We start from the raw sequence: 21,196 nt of genomic DNA on the forward strand, positions 1-21,196 counted from the left end.
TATACAGTAATTGCACAAAAGCACTGCAAGAGATAGCTGAAGAAAAAGCGTGCTTCCTCGTCCCAAAAATTCCTTTTAGGTAATAAAACTCTCACCTGTGTTCTAAATGTGATCTTGTCAGAAAACCTGAGGCTATACTTCAGACGTTTTGTCAAAAACTAAATTGATGTGGGAGAAAATTGGTCTTGTGGGCTAAAGTGCTAAATCTACCTGCGGTGCCTCAAGGCAAAGGCAGGGGTGGCTAAATGAAAAGTACGAGCCAGAAATAACTGGCAGCTTAAATATATAAGATTAGAGCTAATGTACGTGTTGCTTCAGTAATCTGCAGTGATGTAATTTCAGGCACATTACACTGTCAGAGAATTGTATTGTTTACCAGACACTTCAAACTCCTGCCGAGACACACCATTGCCTTCTCTGTTTTCTCTGACATTCCTAAGCTCGGTGCTTGTTTGAGACACCAGTACAGTGTTACCCTCATGTCAGTTGTGTAAGAATGTTCCTAAAAATTAATCTGAAACTGAAGCCTCTGGAATTTGTTACTGAATTCTTAAGGTATCTCAGCATAGATGAAGTGTTGAATAACAGAAATTTGTGTCATTTTTTTCTGATTAAAATGGCATTTTTTTTAGATAAGGGAAATACCTTGAAAGTACAGTATTACCTTGAGATATCTACTTAAATTCAATTAAGAAAGGAAGAATCCCCATGAACTGATTCACATAAAAAATAAGGACATAAAAGATGTTTTACTGTCATATGCAAATGTTTTTTTCAAGAAAGTTCCCTTCACAGGCCAACAGGTTGGAAATCCCGTCAGCTTTATTATTTTCACATTTCTGTTCAGTAGCACAGTTGCCTTGCTACGTAAACTGTTCACCCAAACCATCACATTGATGCATTTCAATTATTGTGGTGCCTCTACTATATATGCTGTCTATACAACATCAGAAGAACTTTACTACCACACATTTCAAAAGACTTTAGCCTGTGTGTTGTTTGTCAGAGTTGAAAAATTATAGCGTTTTACAGTGATGGTCTTTAAGAATGTGTCGAACACCAACATAAAAGATTAGCTCTGGACACTTGGAGAATCAGTCTTTTTGAAATAGTGGTCTGTATTCCACTATACAAAATATTAGCTTGCAGTTTGTCATAATAGCATTCCAATTATGGATACATGGTCATTTTCAATTTCCTGGGAACTCTGCCTTACACTCCTGCGAGTACATTAAGTTCATTGTACAGTAGATACAGTATAGTGATATAAGGGACTGAGGTGGGTTTTTTTTTTTTGCACAAGTGGGAGATAGAACAGAAACAGAAGAGGTAATGTGATTCCATCCTTCACAGACATGTAAGAGGCATAGGCTGGCGACCTGGTCTGCTTTCAATATCTACAGTATCTTTCATTACCCCGGCATGCAGCATTCACTGCATTCAATCAAAAAGAAGACAAAGGTCCAACATCTAATGGATTAAATACCTCAGATGAAAATGTATTTTTCAGTTGAATCTATCAGTTTATGATAATTCATGTTAGATGTATTTCAGAAACTGTTAACTCAATCACTCAACCAAATTTCGACCATGATGGTGGAGTTCAGAGCAGAGTTCAGGTTTAAGTTCTGCTACCCCTCATGACATAGATGAACATAATATAACATTTTAATTACTGCTGTAAAGATCTGAGTGTCTTGAAAGATTGAGTGTTTATATTGAGAAGAGTTACAGTGATAAATCTAACCTAATGCAACCAAGAGTTCTACATTCATTAAATAACATTTCCTAAGCAGGATATCGATATTTAAGTTTTATTAACGTTCACATAGCCCACACTGCATTCAGTTCATGAGAACAACACAATTAAAATCGGAAACAGGAGTCGCTTCTTCACATCAGTGGTTGTGTGAACTATCCACCCATGTTACTGAAGCTGATACCCCAGGTTTTTTCATGAATCCTTGGAACAGCTGGCCACTAACCTCGAAAAGGCCTACATGGGTGGAATGGCCTCCTCTCGTTGGTAACCTTTCCTACAAAGCCCATTCCAGAAGAAGAATCAAAATGTAATATAGCTTTACATCCTGGCAGAATACATAATAATCTTATCATTGAATCCCCCCTGCTTGTTACTGAATTACATTGTACAAATGTACAAGCGCCACCTGTACATTTAGAGGCCGAATGGAACAATGGCACAGCACTTTCACAGCTGATCAGGACTAATAAACTAGTGTTAAACTGCTCTTATTCACTTAAGATTAACTGCTTATTCAGATCTTCATTTGAGTGAAACATCTAGGACCCATTTAAGTCACTTTAGATGTGGTGTGGCACAAGACTGTGAAGTGAACTCTTTTCGCCATTGCCATTTCTCAGCTCTATAAGAGATGCTGTAATGTCTTAACAGATACCATACAGTACAAATGAATTCTTAAAAAAGGTTACAAACCTATGGGGCAAAAAGACAGCTGCAAGTTTTAAAAATAAAAGCACAAGGTAGATTAGATGATATTTTAAAGAAATACAAAGAAGCATAATGCAGGAAGGAAAAACTGCTGTAGAGGTCAGATCAGATGAAATCAGATGAAAGGAAATTCATTCCTGTGGCGCACCTGTATCACATACTTGTGAAACAGTAACGAAACAACTGTTTCTCATTGTAGTGAGCTGTTTCAGATGCAGTTGTTGAACCCCCCCTCCCCATCACCAAGATTTATACTGTCAAACTTTTAAACAAATCCAGAGAGGAAGCACATAAACCTCCAAGGCCAGAGACGCTTTCCCTGCGACAGCTGGTTTCTTTCTGTTTTCAGTAAGAGGGAAGAGCCGGGACCTGGCTTAATTCTCACCCTCTCTTCAGGTGCAGAACTTAGCCACTGTGAACAAAGAAGTAATCAATCACTGTTCACCAATCAGCTAAGCTCTGCACCTTGATGGAGAGGTCATTTTCTCAGCCCCACAGAGAAACGGCATCAGGAAGACTGCGCCCGTTCGTGCGTTTCTCAGGACGGCCCGGCCCAACAGTCCCGTTTTTGAAACGCTCGCGTTTGTTGGGAGCCCCTCTGGTTTCCATAACAGCCGCCAAGGCCGTGGCTGTGTGGTAATCCCTGGCAATGTGATTTTATCTTAAGTCACAAATCAGCATGCCAGGAACCCACACAGCCACAACATGAAAGGAAACCTGCAGATCCTCTCTCCCCAAATTCTCCACGCTCTACTAAACAGGGGATATTTCCCTCATTAGCCATGGCTCCAAGATTGGGAAAGGGTCCAAAAACAAAGTCAGAAAAAAAAAACGCTTTTGCTGTACCACTGACACACAGTATTTTCTTCTCTAATAGACGTAGAGGCATTAAAATGGGGCATGATCTCCATTAACATCCAGTCGGTTGAGTTTGGGACAAGTCACTGTCTCCTACTGCATGAAATGAAAATTAATCACAAAAACCTCTAAAATTCAGCCTGAACGAATAAGTGCCAAGTGTTCTGATATTATTTAAGGCTGATTAATATATTTAATATATGTATGCTATATCTATATTTAGGCTGATTTAGATATTTATGTTTAAATGTTGTGTTCTCTACATAGAGTAACATAAAGCTATGTTCTAAGAAGTATTACTGGTCATACAAACCTTGTTTTATAAGCAGGAATTAGGAATTTCACTTCCCAATCACCTGCAAAGTGAGTCTGATGGGAACCATATTTTCATAGTTTCTAACTAAACGTGGCACGTGGACATGTCAAGAATTTTTTTGGGATTCCAACAAGGATATTTCCTTTTCCCCACTTCCCCACTGTGTTTAAAAAAGGACAAATAGCATTATGGTCCAGTCATAGCTGGCTCTTTTGCGTTATTTACTTTCCTTTACACCGGAAATAATTCTGATTCAGTTCTAAAGTTAAAGCTGCCCAGATCCCATTTCTTTTGAAGGTGAGGAACACAGTTTACATGTGGCATTTCAGGACAGTCACAATCAGACACAGGACAAACAGAGCAATGAGGAAGGCCGCCTAGATCACATGCAGAATGAAAACGGCAAATGTTCTGTTTTTCGAGTGAATCCGTTTAAACATTTTCTGACCCCTGCTCTACATCTGTTTGATGCACATGTTTCACATTCCTTCTTTTTCACAAACAAATGTCGCAGGTTTTCCATAAAACCGCAAAGCACATTCTTTGTGCTGTGTGAAGAAATTTTAAAGCAAATTAGCCACTGCAAGGCTGTCTGTAAGAAAATGCACACCAATAAAAGCAAGGTTTAGAGCTAACCAGCTAGCTTTTACGTGCTTTCTATTTAATACCAAGAAGGTGTATGAACATGTTTACAGTTGTTAAAATCAGAAATCGTTAAAATAAGACTAATAGGTACCAGTTCAATTCAGCATGTACAACGAGTCATTCTGTTATAAACAGTGCTCCTACACAGGCCTATACGTGTAGAACCATGTTCATGCAAATACAGTCTTGCTGTCCAGCAGGATGAACAATCAAGCATCAGGGCCAGGAGCATGGGTGCTTCTTTAGTGCAAACTCTGACGTATGCTACAGTATACAGGAGGACATCTGTAAACCAGAGTTAACTGAATTTATGTTTAACATGCAATAGACAACTGGAAGGTTACTTTACAGCATAAAGGATCTTCTCTGCTCCTTCACTGGGAAAATATTTGTCATTTTTATGCAAGAAACAGTAAGGTGGAGCCACATTTGTACAAGTTACATTTCCTGTTTAGTGTACGGACTATGTATTTTTAAGTGTTGTAACAAAGCTAGAAAGATGTTTCTCTATACTGTTATGTTTATATCAGCAAGGACTGCTGGATGATTTTCTATTTGACACTGAGAAGTTACTGCTTGAAAATAGATAATTTAAAATAGATTATTTCTTTTTCTGTTGTTTTTGTATTTTTTTAAAAGATATCACCAAAAACGTTTGTTATAGGAAGGAACCATAACCTTCTCTTGGAGTCCACATATTAATCCAATAACCCTCATTATACAGTATGTGAAACATCTCAAAAACTACTGTATATAATCTGTTAGACTAAACTTTAGTTTTACCATATCTCACTCGAATTAGGTGTTGTATGAACTGTAGTAGTGGTAAAAGTTGTACAGACAAGACAGCAGTTGTCTTTATGCACATCCCATGTATTTTTATTACAGTCGTTTTTTAATCTAGTGCCTCTGGTCCAGAACAGTAATCAGCAGTAATTTATACACTGCAAGAGAATCCCCACCCCCTGAAGCAGGTGCTTTTAGTGTCATGAAATAGGGATGATGAAATACAAAGGCATTATTACTCTGGTACTCTGGTAGATAAGAATTTATGCAACGAGGGAAAATTGGCTGTTGATTGGAATTAACATAAAAAGAAGACATACCATTGAGGAAACTGAGAAAACAAAGGTGTAGAAAATGTGAAAAGAAGCCAAGTTATGGGAAAATGGAAGACCCAAAGACTGCAATGGTGAAGGCTAAGTTACCCGTTAGATCTTTCAAGCCATGTCACAAAAGAAAGTAAAAAGCCTTATGCTTTTTTCTTGGCCAAATACAAAAAGCAACACTGCGTGAGTATAAACTACAGACCTATGACATGATAATAACTTCACAAATTAATGGTATAAAGTTCCCACAAAGTGAATTAATAGGGATCAAATACCTCCTGAAATACCTGCTCAGAATATCATCTCTTCTACCACTTTCCTTGAGGCAGGGTCCATTTCCTCTTGTGCTAAAGAGAAGCACTTTCGAGCCACACACTGCTGTTGAACGTCCTCATGGACCATCAGCTCCCCATACAAATAGACCCCCATAGCCTGGAAGAGAAACCCACACCATCAACTTGGTGAAAACTGGACCACAGTCCACTGAACATTTGCAACAGAATACAACAGCCTCGGTACAGTATATTGGATGGAAAAACCACTGCTCTCTTTCACGTCTTGTCACAAAACAAAGTAAGCAACCTTTTGCTTTTTCTTGGCCAAATTCAAGAAGGGACACCATGTGAATATGATCAACAAACCTATGATATTAATAAGAATGTCAAAAGTTAGTGGTATAAAGTTCCCACAGATGTGAAAAAATAAGGTGAACTAATAGGGATCAAATATATCTTGGATGGAAAACCACTACTGGTTTATTTAAACTGCAGATCATTTTTTTTCTGGAGGTAATCTTAGAATGCTCACAATCTGAACTGGAATGTGTCTGTTTGGTCAATTTTACTATGACACATGTTTAAGAAAATGAACAGCATACTCAAAGGTGGATTTATAAAAAAGACCAATGAAAAATTCTAAATGCCATTGATATGTATAAAGAGTATAAACATTAATTATAAATTGGGATGCAGTTTGGGGGATTCCTGTACAAAATGAAAAAATCAATAAATATTTTTTTTTTACTTTGTGAAACAAAATAACCCATATAAAAGTACCCTTATTCCAATCCTGCAGTATACTTAATTAGTGACACATATTTGCTGTTTTAGTTAAAAAAATATGCAATGCGTTGTTAATTTAAATTCTATTATACTGTATGTGTTGAAAATTAAATTCATCTTAATGCTTACTAGCCTGCTTTAGATGCATTCTTGACCCTGTGAGTATTTAGACTTCTTAAGTTTTTATAGCCTGTGCACACAAAACAGAAAGGTATGTTAAGCTTATTGTTTCTATTTTTAAACGGTAAACTTGGAAATAATACCAAGCTGTAGAAATACTTGCATCAACAAGTGATATAAATTAAGAGGTGAGTACCCCCCCCAAACACACAACACCATAATGAACGCTGCTGACATGCTACAATATATATGAAAAGGTAGTAAAGCTTTTATCTGCAAGATATATGGTCAGATTATAACCTAGCCATCTAGTCTACTAAGGTGCTCAGCTCCCATATCTAAATTTCTAGTAGCATGAGTTACTTTGAGGTTTAAATCATGTCCTTATCTCACAGCTAAGAAGGAAGAAGGGATGTCTGCAGTTGTTGATAAGCCGTGCTCTTGCAAATCATTAATAATTTGGTATGGGGCGACAATGAAACAGTGCAGAAATATCACATGCACTAAATGCCATCATGAAAAACGATGTGAGGTTTTGAAATCTGAAAATTTATCTGCGCCATGAAGGACACCGGAAGGCAATGTTTTACAAATTTACTTCCATCACTTCTGAGTTTGCAAAGTATAACAAGATGTGAAAAGTTTCAAACTGTTATTCCGTGATCTTCCATAATTTATCCCAAAAGACCAGCCACCAGCTACTGTATGTACTTTTTCCATTATGATTAATGATAAAGGACAGAGTGTAAGATGTAAAACATACAGTACAAAAGGTTGCAAAGAAGGAAGAGACCATTCGTTCCATGAAACGTAGCTCATTTGGCTGTTAGTAAATTATAGCTGTTTCGTGAAAGAAGGCAGGTTATGGGTTTAGACAACAGGGCTGAGTAACTTGTTCCAGACTGCCACAGCATTGAGTCTAAAGAAATTGTCTTCAATTCTTTAAGATCTTCTTCAGTCTTTAGTTGAAACTCTGTTCGCCAGTGCCTTGGATGATTTTGAATAGTTGAATCAGGTCACTCCTCTATTCTAAGATAAAAGGAATCGTCTGTTTTGAATTGACACAGTAGGACTTTCTATTAACCCCAGAATCAAATCATTCTAATCTGGGCTGATTGAAGATAAATATCATTTTTCTCTTACATGGTAACCACAATAGTACAAAACAGTGCATTTCCAGTGCAGTTACAGTACACAACATCCACACTTCAAACTACTGTATAAATCCTAATTCGTGTTTGCCTTCTTTTTTGCCTCCTTACATTGTCTGCAAGATGTACAGTAAATGATGTCAGCACAAATAATTAAAATATTTTTCACAGAAAGTTTCTTAAAGTTCTGTTTTCCATCTTACATTTGTTTTTTTTCTGTTTGCCACTTGCATATACTGTAGTACAGTCTTTTGCCTGGTGTGTATGCAATCTAGAAAATTCTCAGGTTGTTTTTGAATGTCCTTTTCCGCTTCCACAGTGTCCTTTATTCCTTCCTACTTTGGTGTCACCTGCAAATTTGAATAGTTTACTAAGTATACTAGAATCCAGATCACTGATACAAAGATAGGCTTTCTATCCATTATTTGGCAGACCCACTGTACTCAGTATTGAATTTCTGAGCTTTTACAAAAATGTGCAAAATGTCATGATGTCACTTAAATTTCACTTAAGTGACATACTAACTCCTTTTTTTGTTGCATAACAGTGAAAAAAGACTTCTGATACAGGCTAACCATTACATATATTGGTTATTTTCATGTACTGTAAGTATATTACAAAAAGATGTCACCAGGGATTATCCACACACATATGTGGTCATAGGTGGGCAACATTGCTGTTTCATGAGTCCTGGGTCCACCTTGGGTCCTGGGTTCAATCTGTGTAGGTTATCTCCAGCCATTCAGGTTTCCTCCCACCTCCCAAAGACAGGAAGTTTAGATTTGATTGGCTACACTAAATTGTTCGCCAATTCTTTGGTTGATAACTTGATCGAAAACGGCTGAAAATGCAGTAACGTGGAACATACAGTACACGATAGTGACAATTTCAACACAGGTCTACCTGAGCCCTGACACACAGCTCCTAGAAGCCTGAAGAAAATAAGGATGTTTCCCATAAGTCTCTCTTTTTAATCCACCTCATTGCCCTATAAAACTACTTATTATGCCCTTACACATGTAACAATGAACAACAAACACCACATTGCAATCCCAAACACATTCAACACTAACCAATCACAAAAATCGCTCAGCAACAGAGATCAGCAAGAACAAGCCACCATGCCTTCTAGTGTGGTCTGCTTCAGTTAATACTGTATGTTGTGCCGCAAAATGCCATAAAACTCATCTTAGAAAAATCACAGAAAGAAACAAAAATTAACTGGTGTTGTACCTGGTCTTGCATTAGAAAATGTTCCACATCTCTGTACGCTGCAGTATGTTTGTGCTTAATAATTAGCTCACACCAGCGATGTCTCACCTGCAAAACAAAGAAACATTTCCTTAAACGCTGAGACTCCCTAGGTTCTCACTGATTCAGCATGGATCAGCTGGTAACACCTGAAAAACATAATTTAAGCATCTGTCATTTAATGAAAAATGTTTTAAACCAAACAGGGAAAGACGTGCATTTTATTTTCACTGAAGTGTTTTAGGAGAGAAGTGGGAGGTGCAATTTTGTACTTTTGAAAGTACTTTTGTCAGAAGAGGCTGACAAAATGAGGGTTGCAGGAAATGAGGTACTTTCCATCCCCTCATCTGGTTGTCCGACATAATTGTCTGTTACAGAATCCTTCTCATAAAGCACTCAGCCTGCATCTGGAATTGCAAATACAACCTCTTAAGTGAATCTATCTTTTAGCTGCTGGAGTGTAATCACCTTGATTCCCACTGGTTATAGTTGAATTTCTAACTTAGTCATATGCTTCCCCAAGGTTTGATTTAAGTCTTTTACATACAGTTACACATATGGACACTGGAAAAATTACTGAATTCATCAGAACACCTTAACAAAGATACATGGTCTCAGTAAACTCAGAGGAGGTCCCTTAACAAGTATATTTTAATACACAATGTGCAGGAGACTACTTTTGTGAACGACCTTGTCCACTTAAACTGTGCAAATACTAATACTAGTACCATGCTAAAATCTGCACTCATCTCGCATTTGAACTACTTCATTTAACTTACTGCTTCGATCTGTGTTTTTCCACTCTTTGTGGTTAAATTATGTGCAGCTGAGGTCAGCTCACTTGCTTTTCCACCCAGAGGAGAGCATAAATAACGAGAGCAGCAGAGTTGCACTGCAGGCCTGCCCTGGAGCTGCAGTCAGAATTTACATTCCTCATACCTGAAACATGCTCTTTTTTGGAGTCATAAAGTTAGGCCAGTTCAGTTATAAGTAGCTTCAGGGACAGTCTAAGCTAAATTTGTAGCCTTTGAGGAAAAGGATTCCTGGACAGAAGTCACTGGAAGATCGCATGCAGTAACATTCCATTGGTAAAAACAATTTTCCCCTCAGTCCAAGGAGACTTTAAGTCTTCACAGAACTAATGCAGTGGACAAAATCCACCTGCTTCATTTTCTCATTATGAGACCATTAACCTGCACAGATTGAGAAGTTTTTCTAATCTAGTTTTCTAACAGTCTGAAAAGTTGCTGCTGCTGTTTTAAATGGCAGCAATAACAGGGGCTACAGGTCTCTGAAATATACAATAAAAAGAGTTAAGGCTTTAATTCCTAGAGCACCAACACAAAGCCACTGACGAGACTGGCTTTACAACAGTGCCTCAGCAAAGACAAAATCAGTCCTACTGTAGATGTTGAGATGTCATTCTATAGCTAAGTTGTCTATCATGAGGTGACACGGCTTATTTTTTCTGCAGTTTCGTTTAAGTCTGTCGGGATAGTTTCACTTATCTTCCTCAAGCTTTTGAAACGCACTAGTGAAATTATTCACTAATATTAGGAGAGAAAATATTAGGCTATTTTCATTTAATTAAGTTTGTAAGCACATGCTTAGAGAACAATGGGCACAGCCAAGCACAGTTTTTCAATAAACTAGTGTTGCTAGATCTGGACCTGCCAACAGAATCTCCCTGTCTGTGCCATGAGAAGGCTGACAAAGAGAACAATGTTTGGAATTCCTATCTGTTTTTGAAGAAAAGACAAACACATGGCTTTAAAACGCAACTTAAATGCTTACCAAAGACATTTATCAGGGAGCTGGTAGAGACAAAGGAATAATAGGTCAGTCTAAATTCTCCACTGGATTCCAGTCTTTTCAACACTCCATTTCTTAAGCCACTGTGCTTTCTCAAGGAGCAGTCAGCAGTGCAGTAAAATGATGCCTCACTTCTTCAAAAGGATCAATAGAACCACTGTTAATTCTATGCCCAGAGAGATCAGAGACAGGCTTTGTATTCTTCTTTCCCCTGTACTCTTATCAAATTTACATTGATTGCACAGATCCAAAGCTTCTGTTTATTTCGTACAAAGGGATTGTATCTATATGAACAATATGCAGAACCTTCAGGTAATTATAATGTTTAATAACACACCACATCATCGCCGTAGACTCTTCACTGTAATCTGTTTTTTTTTTTCACATTCCAGAAAAATCCTCCCGTTCATTTGCCCTATTTGTTCCCTTTACAATTAGTTCTAACATCGAAAATCATTTTGTATAGGTTGTATGCGCCTATTATCTGTTAATATCTGTCTGGCAGTCCACGCCTCTCTAAAAAGTAAGCACCTTTAGTCACTGCACATTACACATTCAAGCATTAATCTAAAAACTTCAATGGTGCTTCAGAGACTGTCCCATGACTTGGAGGTAATGAGATTTATACAGTATGCTGGCAATTTGCTGCAAAGTGTTTCAATCTAGTTTTATGTAGTTTTGACCATCAATGTAACACTTTTAATTCACATTCTTTTATCTTTTTGTGACAGTAAGTATGAAACACTGGTTCTTGGATACATGACCATGGCATGCTCCTGGTATTCCTCTCATGTACTTTCACTGCGCTCTTACAGTATGTGCTGAACATAAAGATATTATTTTGTTGTGCCAGTATTGTTTAAACAGCTGAAAACAAAAATACAAGTTCTTCAGAACCTATGTCAAACCGCTTCTTAGAAAGGGCAGTTTTTAAAAACACGTTTCATGTTTCCCAGTTGTTCTCCTGTACTCGTAAATCAGGTTTCATCTTAAAACTTCCAAGTCAGTATGTGAATGTAAAGAACTATAGATCAAAGGATGTCCTGCACGCAGCATTAACCACTCCACCACAGCTATCTGGCCAATCTGTCTGCATGCGTTTGGTGTTTGTGGAACAGAGGAAACAGATTTTCTAAAGGCCTCTGTTTACCGCGAAATGGAAAAATAAGGGAAATGATTTATCGAAGGTGGGAGGATTGACACTTTAGTCAAAGCTTTCACTGACTGCCATTTGTGTTATTTCAACACAATGTCTGTAATCCAATATGCTCTAGCAGGGCTATGCAGGGCTTTTGTTAGAAACCAAGGCAAAAACAGCATTACGCACTACGGAGTCCTCCGCAATAAAAATACTTATTAGCAACGTATTGGAAACAATGATTCAGTTTAACAGCCAAAGTCCTTCCTTTGTCTGTTGTCGTACTGATGATGTGCTGATAGACAGGCTTAAAGAGACAACCATGGCCTTCCTTTGTTAGTACCTTTTCTTAAGGAAAATCTTTTCCAAGACTCCAAGAAAAGAAATAACACGTGCTAACTAAAAATGCAGTTCTTTGAAAAGTGGAGAACGCACAGGAATAAAACAGTCTTGCATATGATAAACACCAACGGTCTTGTCGCAGTTCTTCTACAGCTGGGCCAGTGTTTCAACATGAAGTGTGTAGGGCATGTGCAGATTCTCCTGGAGTTCCCAAGTCAACACTCTGCCTGGGATTCCCAGATACATGATCTGTGCCAGGAATGAACTGGAGTCCCACAGATTCAGGTTCCTGCTCATGTTCAAACAGTAGGCCTATTTTCATACACAACCAGGTGGATTACACTAGAGCTACTGTTCTCTTCTAAGTTGACTTGTATTGCATATACACCACTTTTGAACTTGTGAGTATTCTAATCAGTTGTCATTTTTATGTTTGTATTCATGGTTGATTCAATTTGCAGACACAACCTGTATATGTAATTTTCAAAGTCTAATATTATTATCCTTTATGTATTAAAACAAATTCACACCATCTTCTACCTGCTTATGAAACATGTACTAAGAGACACAAGCAAAGTGTGTTTTATTAATTGTTGTGGTTATGGTGCATACATAGAAAGAATGAGCTAGAGAATAATGTATTTCTACATTAAATAAACTCCATATTAATAAATTGGATGAAGCAAACCATGGAATTAAGTTATTTTTAGTTAAAACATAATTCAATTCTACACTTAAACTGAGAAATTTACAGTGATTCAAATTACTCCTCTACAGAGGTTGGGAAACTCTTTTCCCACCATCTGATAAGTAAAGTGAAGGGATCTGACAAGCTGTTTTGCGGAGATGAATCCAGAACTACATCATAAAACACAAGTATCGCTGTCTCGGAGGCTGTTGGTGCTTGATTATATTCTTTCTATGGACAGATGTACTGCAGACCCCGAGTAAGAAAAACAACATTGTATTTTCATGTACTATGTGGGGGTGTAAAAAAAAAAAAAAAAAACAATACCTGAAAAGGAGACTGGAATGGAGAGCCGTGTAGTGTGGAGTATAGAAAAAGCTATCAATCCACGTTGGTCAAACTGATACCCTGGCGTCTTACGAGAATTGCCTCGAGGAGATCAATTATCTCCCCTCATTTGTAAATGTTTTGTTCTTTTATGTTTCTAGCTTGATCTCTTCAGTTCTCTGGTCAGTACTTGGACGGGTGATCTCCTAAGAAAAACCAGTGGTGTTGATGGACAAGTAAGTGGCACTCTTCACCCGTACAAAAATACCAACAATGAACCACACTCCTGTATGGTCTCCAGGCACTGTGCTGTGGGAGTTACCATCCTTCAGATGAGACGCTGAACTACTTGGTCTTTATTGATCACATGGCACTATTGCAAGAGTAGGAGTGACACTGCCATGGACTGGCCTAATTCCACCCTGGGCGTACTCAATACAGTCTACCTAAAGCTCACTTTAAATTTACTTTCAATTAGTGAAGTACTGTAATTTCGTACTTCTGTGTCTAATCTACCCAATGGGTGCTATACTTGAGAGGTGGGTGAAGTGTGTTTCCTTATAACTGTCACATAATTAAAGGAAACACCTTACCTTTCAAAGTTATCATGTATTGATATAGTAACATATTAATTCTCCAGAGGTAGGTTATGACAAACCATTTTACACTTAAATAATCCTATTAATGCTGGATCACATACGCATTCTATAATACTGTAAGGTCATATAATACTGTAAGGTCATCTATTTTTTCCTTAACTGGCTTAGGTTTAGGGCCCTGTCGTGTTTTTTAATTGAAAGGACTTACATACTTAATATTCCTGCTTCTTGTCGCAGTATCAATGTATGGGTCCTATTTATTTGGGTTTCTATTTTATTTCATGCTAACATTTTATATTCATAAGACACCCCCCCAAAACAAACAGACAATAAAAAGATAGCGATATTCAGACTGAATTTTAAAGTAGCTTTAGGCTGGAGGCGATCAGTCCCTCAATGATTTTGAAAGTTTCTCTTACCTTAGGTAAAAAGAAAAATCGTTCACTATGAATATTTTTAATCAGAGTGTTTAGTCAAATCCCGAGAGGCGCGCTTGCCATGTGCAATTTGATTTGTTGCCGTTGTCCATGGTTACCACATCCTTTATCAGCAATGCAAATGATCACTTTCCATATATGAATAAAAGAATGTGCTTTTGTTGCTGTTCACTAATAAACTGCCTCGTAAACCAGCGTGGAAGTGGCGAACATTTCTGCAAACCACAGTCTTACTGAGGGCCATCATGCATAAAAACGTTATGATTTACTGGAATCAGTCTGGGCAATGGTCTCGCATGTGACTGTCTGGGTCCCTACCCACATGGTGCTGGAACTGGGGTTAACAAGGGTGGCTCTTTCCTTGACTTCCTCTGGGCTCTTTTTTCTTCTGCTAAATGGACACAGTTTCTTTCAGACTGTCGTCATAAATGTTTCCAGTCATAATTATCTTCCACCCACATCTCAGTTAAGACTCCTGATTTGTTTATATTGGTCTTAAAACAATCTTTGCACCTTTTAAACTAACAACCAAGCTTCAACAGACTGCAGAACGCTGCCTTTGGTATAGTAAAGGCCTTTTCATCTTAATTTGCCAGTCCAATATGTTTGGGGCCTTAACTAAAATCCCATTATTAAGTTATATAAGATGAATTCTAATCCAATTGACCAACTATTATTGTTTTAAGAATTAATTGTTTATTACTATAAAATTATTTTAGGTGTATACAATATTTGCAAATTCAATATTTTTTTTCTCATCTAAAGTAAGACTATTGGACTACAAAACTATAAAGGCTATGACTGGACAACTGCAGTTGTTACGTCACAAAAACCTCCTACAACTAGGCTGCCCAAAAATGAATGTATGGAAAGGTTCCTAGATAAATCATTCAGTTTTTTATATTATGCTTTCAAAAAGACATTGACACTTAAATACTGGAAAATCAGAGCTATACTACCCTCAACTGCAATGACAATAAAATTCATACCTCTCTTCAATTTAATCATACAAAGGCAATGTTCTTTTGTTCTTCAGACAACAATGCGTATATACTTGTCCTTTTGAAAAAATAAGAAAAATCTGAAAGATAGTCAGAAAGCATTATGATTTGCTAATATTAAAAAACAAAAGAATGACAGATTCTCAGGCTGTATTATTATATGAAAGTAAGTTTTCCCCTCTCCTCCTAATCAATTGAATAGTGGGGCTGAAGATGGGAGATGCACTTGGGTGGGGGATGAAATATTTCCCCTTCCTGTACAGTATGTGAAGGTCTCTAGGATTATTTGGAATTAAATGTACTATACCAAACAAGATGCTATACCAAGCATCTATAATTAGCTAATTCCCCCTTTTTAAAATCCCACTTCGTGTTCATATACTGTACATTCCTATTTGTGGCAGAGCAGAAATTTCATTTTAAAAGACTACAGTTTCAGAATTCACAAAATAAAGGAGAAAAAGGGACCTAGGATAGAAACAGAGGATAGCTGCCACGAATAAGGAAAACATTTTCTATACTTGTGTTTGCTGCTCACAATTTCACTTAAATGTGAGTGGGAGACACAAATACAGTGAAAAGGGAAGCTGGTAATCACTTTTCCATTTCCTCTTTTAGCTGTGCCTACAGTAGGTCTCACCTAAACAGATTATACCCCATCCTTCAGGTGAATGATCTTGTATCTTAATCATCTTACAGTTCAGCATGTATGTAAAAAGCACCTCTTTGGATGACCCATCTCAACTTCAGAATCTCAGGCAGGGTTGTCATAGGAAAATCAAAGCCCAAACTTATTGCTCCAAATATATTTAAGACCTTAGCTAAGCAACACCTTCAACCGATATGGTTTAATACAGGGAAGAACCTGAAAATTTAACACATCAATTGCTTGAGTTCCTCAATGAGCTCTTGAACTCATTCAAGAATGGATATCTGCAAAAGAGGAACAATATCAAACCCAGTAATACAGGCTGAATTATTCCTTATCCATGGCAGTGAAATAGCGCATCAGCATCCAAAGAGACCATGTACATAATTTACAAACATGTATTATAAATGCAATAACTGCACATTGTTCGTCTAGTGGGTAGAAGATATTAGTCACAGCTGAGATGTATAAACTAGTTGTTCCTGTCCTTGGGTGTGTGACCCTAGGCTTCTATTTTGGTACGATTTAGATAGATTTGACATATAATGTAAATCGTATTATTCCCTGTTTGCAACGTAATTCAACAGTCACACGAGATCACCCCATGCACAAAAAAAATGCTTTTGACAAGATACTAGTTAAATGTTCCCAGGACACAGCCTGTAACACATAATGCCAAAATATGCATGAGTATTGACTGCGAGCATCATGAAAATAGTACACACAGTACCAAGCACGTTATCTTATATTAAACTGCATATACCGCATGAGCAAAATCTATCAACCAAGAAATAAAAGAACTAAAATAAATTTGAACATTTAACTGATTATTGAGCTAGGGGGAATAGAGATGATAAAATATTTATTATTCTTTTGTAAAGGCAAGAATTACATTTGGTCCTACTTTTAACTGAGAACTAATGTTTAATGCATCTAATTCTTATAGAGGCATAAAAACACATTTTGGCATGAAAGACTATTTTTAGTGACTTTAAAAATTCCTTCTTTCATACCACCCGAATCCTATTGTCTGTCTGGTAGACTCACTCTGTCTTTTAATCAGCAAACATTTCTTCTCTGCACAACATGAGAAAACTAAGGAATTCCACACACACAAAATATCTGCTAAAAGGAGACCTATAACTGTCCCAATAAAATTTACTGTATTCAGTCTTTCAGCTCTGGTTGTGTTCTCAAACATAATAAATCCAAGAGTGAAAGAGGCGCACTGTAGTTTCAAAGCATAACTTGGGGACAAGTACTTTTGTATACATATTGTTCAAGCACAAATGGTTTATATTGTTTCACAGTAAAAACTTCTTTGCTTCCTTTTATCCACTTACACAAACTGATTACATTATGGTCTACCTTGAGGGCTCTCAGTACAGTCCATGGAGTTCACTCATAAAATATTTTTGCCTTAAGCGGAATAAACTTCTTACTGAATATTGAGATTCTATTTGGTACAGTCTGTTCTCAGTCTGTGACTTGCAGGTATCACATTTTGTGTTTTCCATGTCACAAGACCACCAAATCAAAGGCAGCATACACACATTGGTAAGGACTGCAAGCAGCATGAAGATTGTACACACAGCACCCACGCACATTGTCTTACATAAAACTTTGCAGACTGCCTGAGTAAAATCTACAAACCAAACACTAAAATTCAGGCTGAACTTGAACATTTAACAGAAAATAAATGACTACTGAGGTACAGTAGGGTGAAAAGGCGATGATAAAATATTTCCAATAGATATTAATCAACCACAAACCAATATTTATCCAAGTGAGGAAAAAAACAGCACTATCTTTATCTTTAAAAGCATTTTAAATCTTCTGTATGAATATCACTGAAGTTTCAGTTTGGACTCGTTTTTCATACTACTTCATTTATTTTTAGATGGAAGTTTGTATCTTCCCTGGAATTTCCTGTTGAAAACCTTCCTGTCTCTCTTTATAAACAGAAACCACTAAAAAAAGAGGAAAAAGGTGGAATCTAGACTCTTAAAAAGCAGAGGAAATAATCAGGGAGCTGTAATAAAAATGCTGCCAGAATGTTACATTTAGACACAGGATGCCCTTGCTAAAAATCTAGGTTTTAAGCCTTTGTGGAATTAAAGATAATTTGCCCAAAACACTTAAGGCTGATACCATCATTAAAAAAGCACCAACATAATCAAAATTGTCCTAAAATATAGTATATTGCAAATATTATAGAAATGATTAATAGTTCATCTTAAGACCTAACATTTTTAGATGACAAAAATACCTTGGAAACAGTGTTTTCTCTCTATATTTTTTCTCTTTTTACAAGGGAAGCGAACAACTTTCTAAAAAACACTTGTAACCTCAACTTCCTTTTCATAAATGTTTCTAAGAGCTCGCAAAGTTTTTATCTTCATCATTATTGTTTGCAAGCAAGCTTGTGCATTCTTGCATGCACTCATTTAAAACAATTTGAAAACCTAAATTTGGTATGAATAGGTATGGCAAGAAATCAACAATCATGACATTTATAGCCTTCGCTACATTACAACTGACGATTAATAATAATAATAATAATAATAATAATAATAATTGGTTACATTTATATAGCGCTTTTCTGGGGACTCCCCTCCACCACCACCAATGTGCAGCACCACCTGGATGATGCGACGGCAGCCATAGTGCGCCAGAACGCTCACCACACATCAGCGATCAGTGGGGAGGAGAGCAGAGTAATTAAGCCAATTTATAGAGGGGGATTGTTAGGAGGCCATGATTGATAAAGGCCGATGGGAAATTTGGCCAGGACGCCGGGGTACACCCCTACTCTTTTCGAGAAACACCCTGGGATTTTTAATGACCACAGAGAGTCAGGACCTCGGTTTTACGTCTCATCCGAAGGACGGCGCCTGTTTTACAGTAAAGTGTCCCCGTCACTACACTGGGGCATTAGTACCCACATGAGCCGCAGGGTTAGCGCCCCCTGCTGGCCCCACTAACGCCTCTTCCAGCAGCAACCTTAGTTTTTCCCAGGAGGTCTCCATCCAGGTACTGACCAGGCTCACACCTGCTTAGCTTCAGTGGGTTGGCAGTTGTGAGTTGCAGGGTGATATGGCTGCTGGAAGAAATATTTTTCTTCCAGCAGCCATATCACCCTGCAAATATTTTACTTTTTGATTAGAAATATTTTACTTTTTGACAAAGTATTTTGGCATATCTATCAAACATTGGTATGTTCACAAAATCTGTTGTCATATATTTCTACATATCATATCTTGCGACAGGTAGGAAATATTGACAATGCTGCAAAAACACTACATTAATGTGGGAGGCATGTACTCCTCTGAGGCTCTTCCATTCGGCACACAGGAATGATGGCAATAATCAAAGCAGTACAGGAAGGCAAAAACGTGCTCTAAATTTGGAACTGAATTATTAAGACAATCACATCCAACTACAGCAGGATCTCCAACCCTGCTCCTGGAGATCCCTAATACAAGATCTTGTATGTCATCATTGGAATCATCAATTTCTAAGACAATGCCACTGTGATTAAAATTTAAGCACTATTCAGGCCTCAAGGACCAGAGTTGCCTTAATTGAACAGATTCATCAATAGCTTACAGGTCTTGTCAGTCTTTGACATGCTATAAGACTAACGGGCACAGTGAAGCACAGTGGGTAACCGTTTGAACATGTGGGTTCGATTAGCTGGTGCAGACACTGCTGTTGTATCTTGAACAAGGTACTGTAACCCGCTTTTTTCAGTCCAACCAGCTGTATGAATGGGACCAGCACTGTGCCCATCTGGGAGGAGTCACATGCTGTTTGTTTGCTTAACACCACGGAAGCCAGGAGAAGCTCTGGACCAATGGGCCTCTGTGGTTTAAATATGGAACCACCTCCCTACCAATATGACTTTCCAGGACCAAGGTTGGAGACCCCTGACTACAGCAATTATTGGAACAACTGTATATGGGAGTATGTTGCTCTGATTGCCTTGGAACTCATTTTGGAAGTTGCCTTGTCTTTCAGCTCTGGTTGTGTTCTCAAACATAATAAATCCAACATTGAAGGGTCTGCGGTGGAGATGGTGAATAACTTCAAATTCCTAGGTGTTCACATATCTAAGGACCTTACATGGACACTGAACACCTCCAGTCTCATCAAGAAGGCACAACAGTGGCTGTACTTCCTGAGAAGGCTGAAGAAAATACAACTACATCCACAGATCCTCACCAACTTCTACAGATGTACGGTGGAGAGCATACTGACCAGCTGCATCACAGTCTGGTACAGCAACTGCACCGCATCCGACCGTAAGGCACTACAGCGGGTGTTCAAAACTGCCCAACACATCATCGGCAGTGCCTTACCATCCATCCAGGAAATATACAACACCAGGAGTCTGAAAAAAGCCACCAAAATTATGTCTGACCCCACTCACCCCAGTCATAACTTGTTTGTTCCCCTACCATCTGGCAGAAGGTTCTGGTCACTCCAGTCGCACACAACTAGACTCCAAAATAGCTTCTTCCCCAGAGCTGTCAAGCTGGTGACGCCCCCACTCCCTCCCATCATATTATGATCTCTCCTAACGTCTTCCTGTACCCACAATGACTGTACTCCTACACCACTACACACACATGTAAGCCGAAATTGTACTGTCCCCTCAATAGCCCAGTAAAACTGTACCGTAATATTTAATATTTATTAATTAACCATACGATATCTAACCATACCATTTTTGCACTTTTCCAAGAATTACCTTGCACTGTTTTTGTCCAGTTATATTTTCTCTGTTTGCGGAATTTTGCACAGTTTTGATTACTTGATTACATGTTATTTATGTTATGTTATTGCTATTGTGTTATTGTCTATTGTCTTATCTTCTGTCCTATTTATATACTGCACCTGAGTGACTAATGAGAAACACTTTTCATTATACTATGCACCTGTGTAAGTGAATTGAATTGAATATGTGACACAAAACTATAATAAGAGGAGTTAATGCTTATCATAAACATACTAATGATTATGTTAGATGAGACTTCATTGAAAAGCCCAACACAGACAGTGATCTTGTTACTTTGACTATTCTCATTCTTCATATGCCCCGACATCTGCCTTCTGCTGACCCTCCACTCAAATAGTTTGTACCCTGAACTTCTTTCTGAATGTTAAACCCAGACATAGCTTTATACTGCAGGTTTCCTACAGATTTGTGTTCAAACATA

At 37.8% G+C, this 21,196-nt stretch overlaps 1 protein-coding gene across 5 annotated transcripts in view; it reads right to left on the bottom strand.

Moving 5' to 3' along the window:
• Positions 1 to 21,196, bottom strand: part of aopep (aminopeptidase O (putative)) — a 105,008-nt gene that overhangs the window by 2,672 nt on the left and 81,140 nt on the right. For 2 of the 5 annotated variants that reach the window (XM_088630031.1, XM_088630033.1), the window contains exons 15-16: positions 8,964 to 9,050; positions 5,674 to 5,830 (exon numbers count right to left, since the gene is read on the bottom strand). In XM_088630031.1, the coding sequence (XP_088486157.1) occupies positions 5,690 to 5,830; positions 8,964 to 9,050 (228 nt within the window). In that variant the 3' untranslated portion in view covers positions 5,674 to 5,689. Of the gene's footprint in view, positions 1 to 5,673; positions 5,831 to 8,963; positions 9,131 to 21,196 lie in introns of those variants that run through there. The other 3 variants (XM_088630034.1, XM_088630035.1, XM_088630036.1) reach the window with 3 other exon arrangements.

This window comes from Lepisosteus platostomus, chromosome 4 (genome assembly GCF_059453375.1).
Source record: "Lepisosteus platostomus isolate fLepPlt1 chromosome 4, fLepPlt1.hap1, whole genome shotgun sequence".
NCBI lineage: Eukaryota > Metazoa > Chordata > Actinopteri > Semionotiformes > Lepisosteidae > Lepisosteus > Lepisosteus platostomus.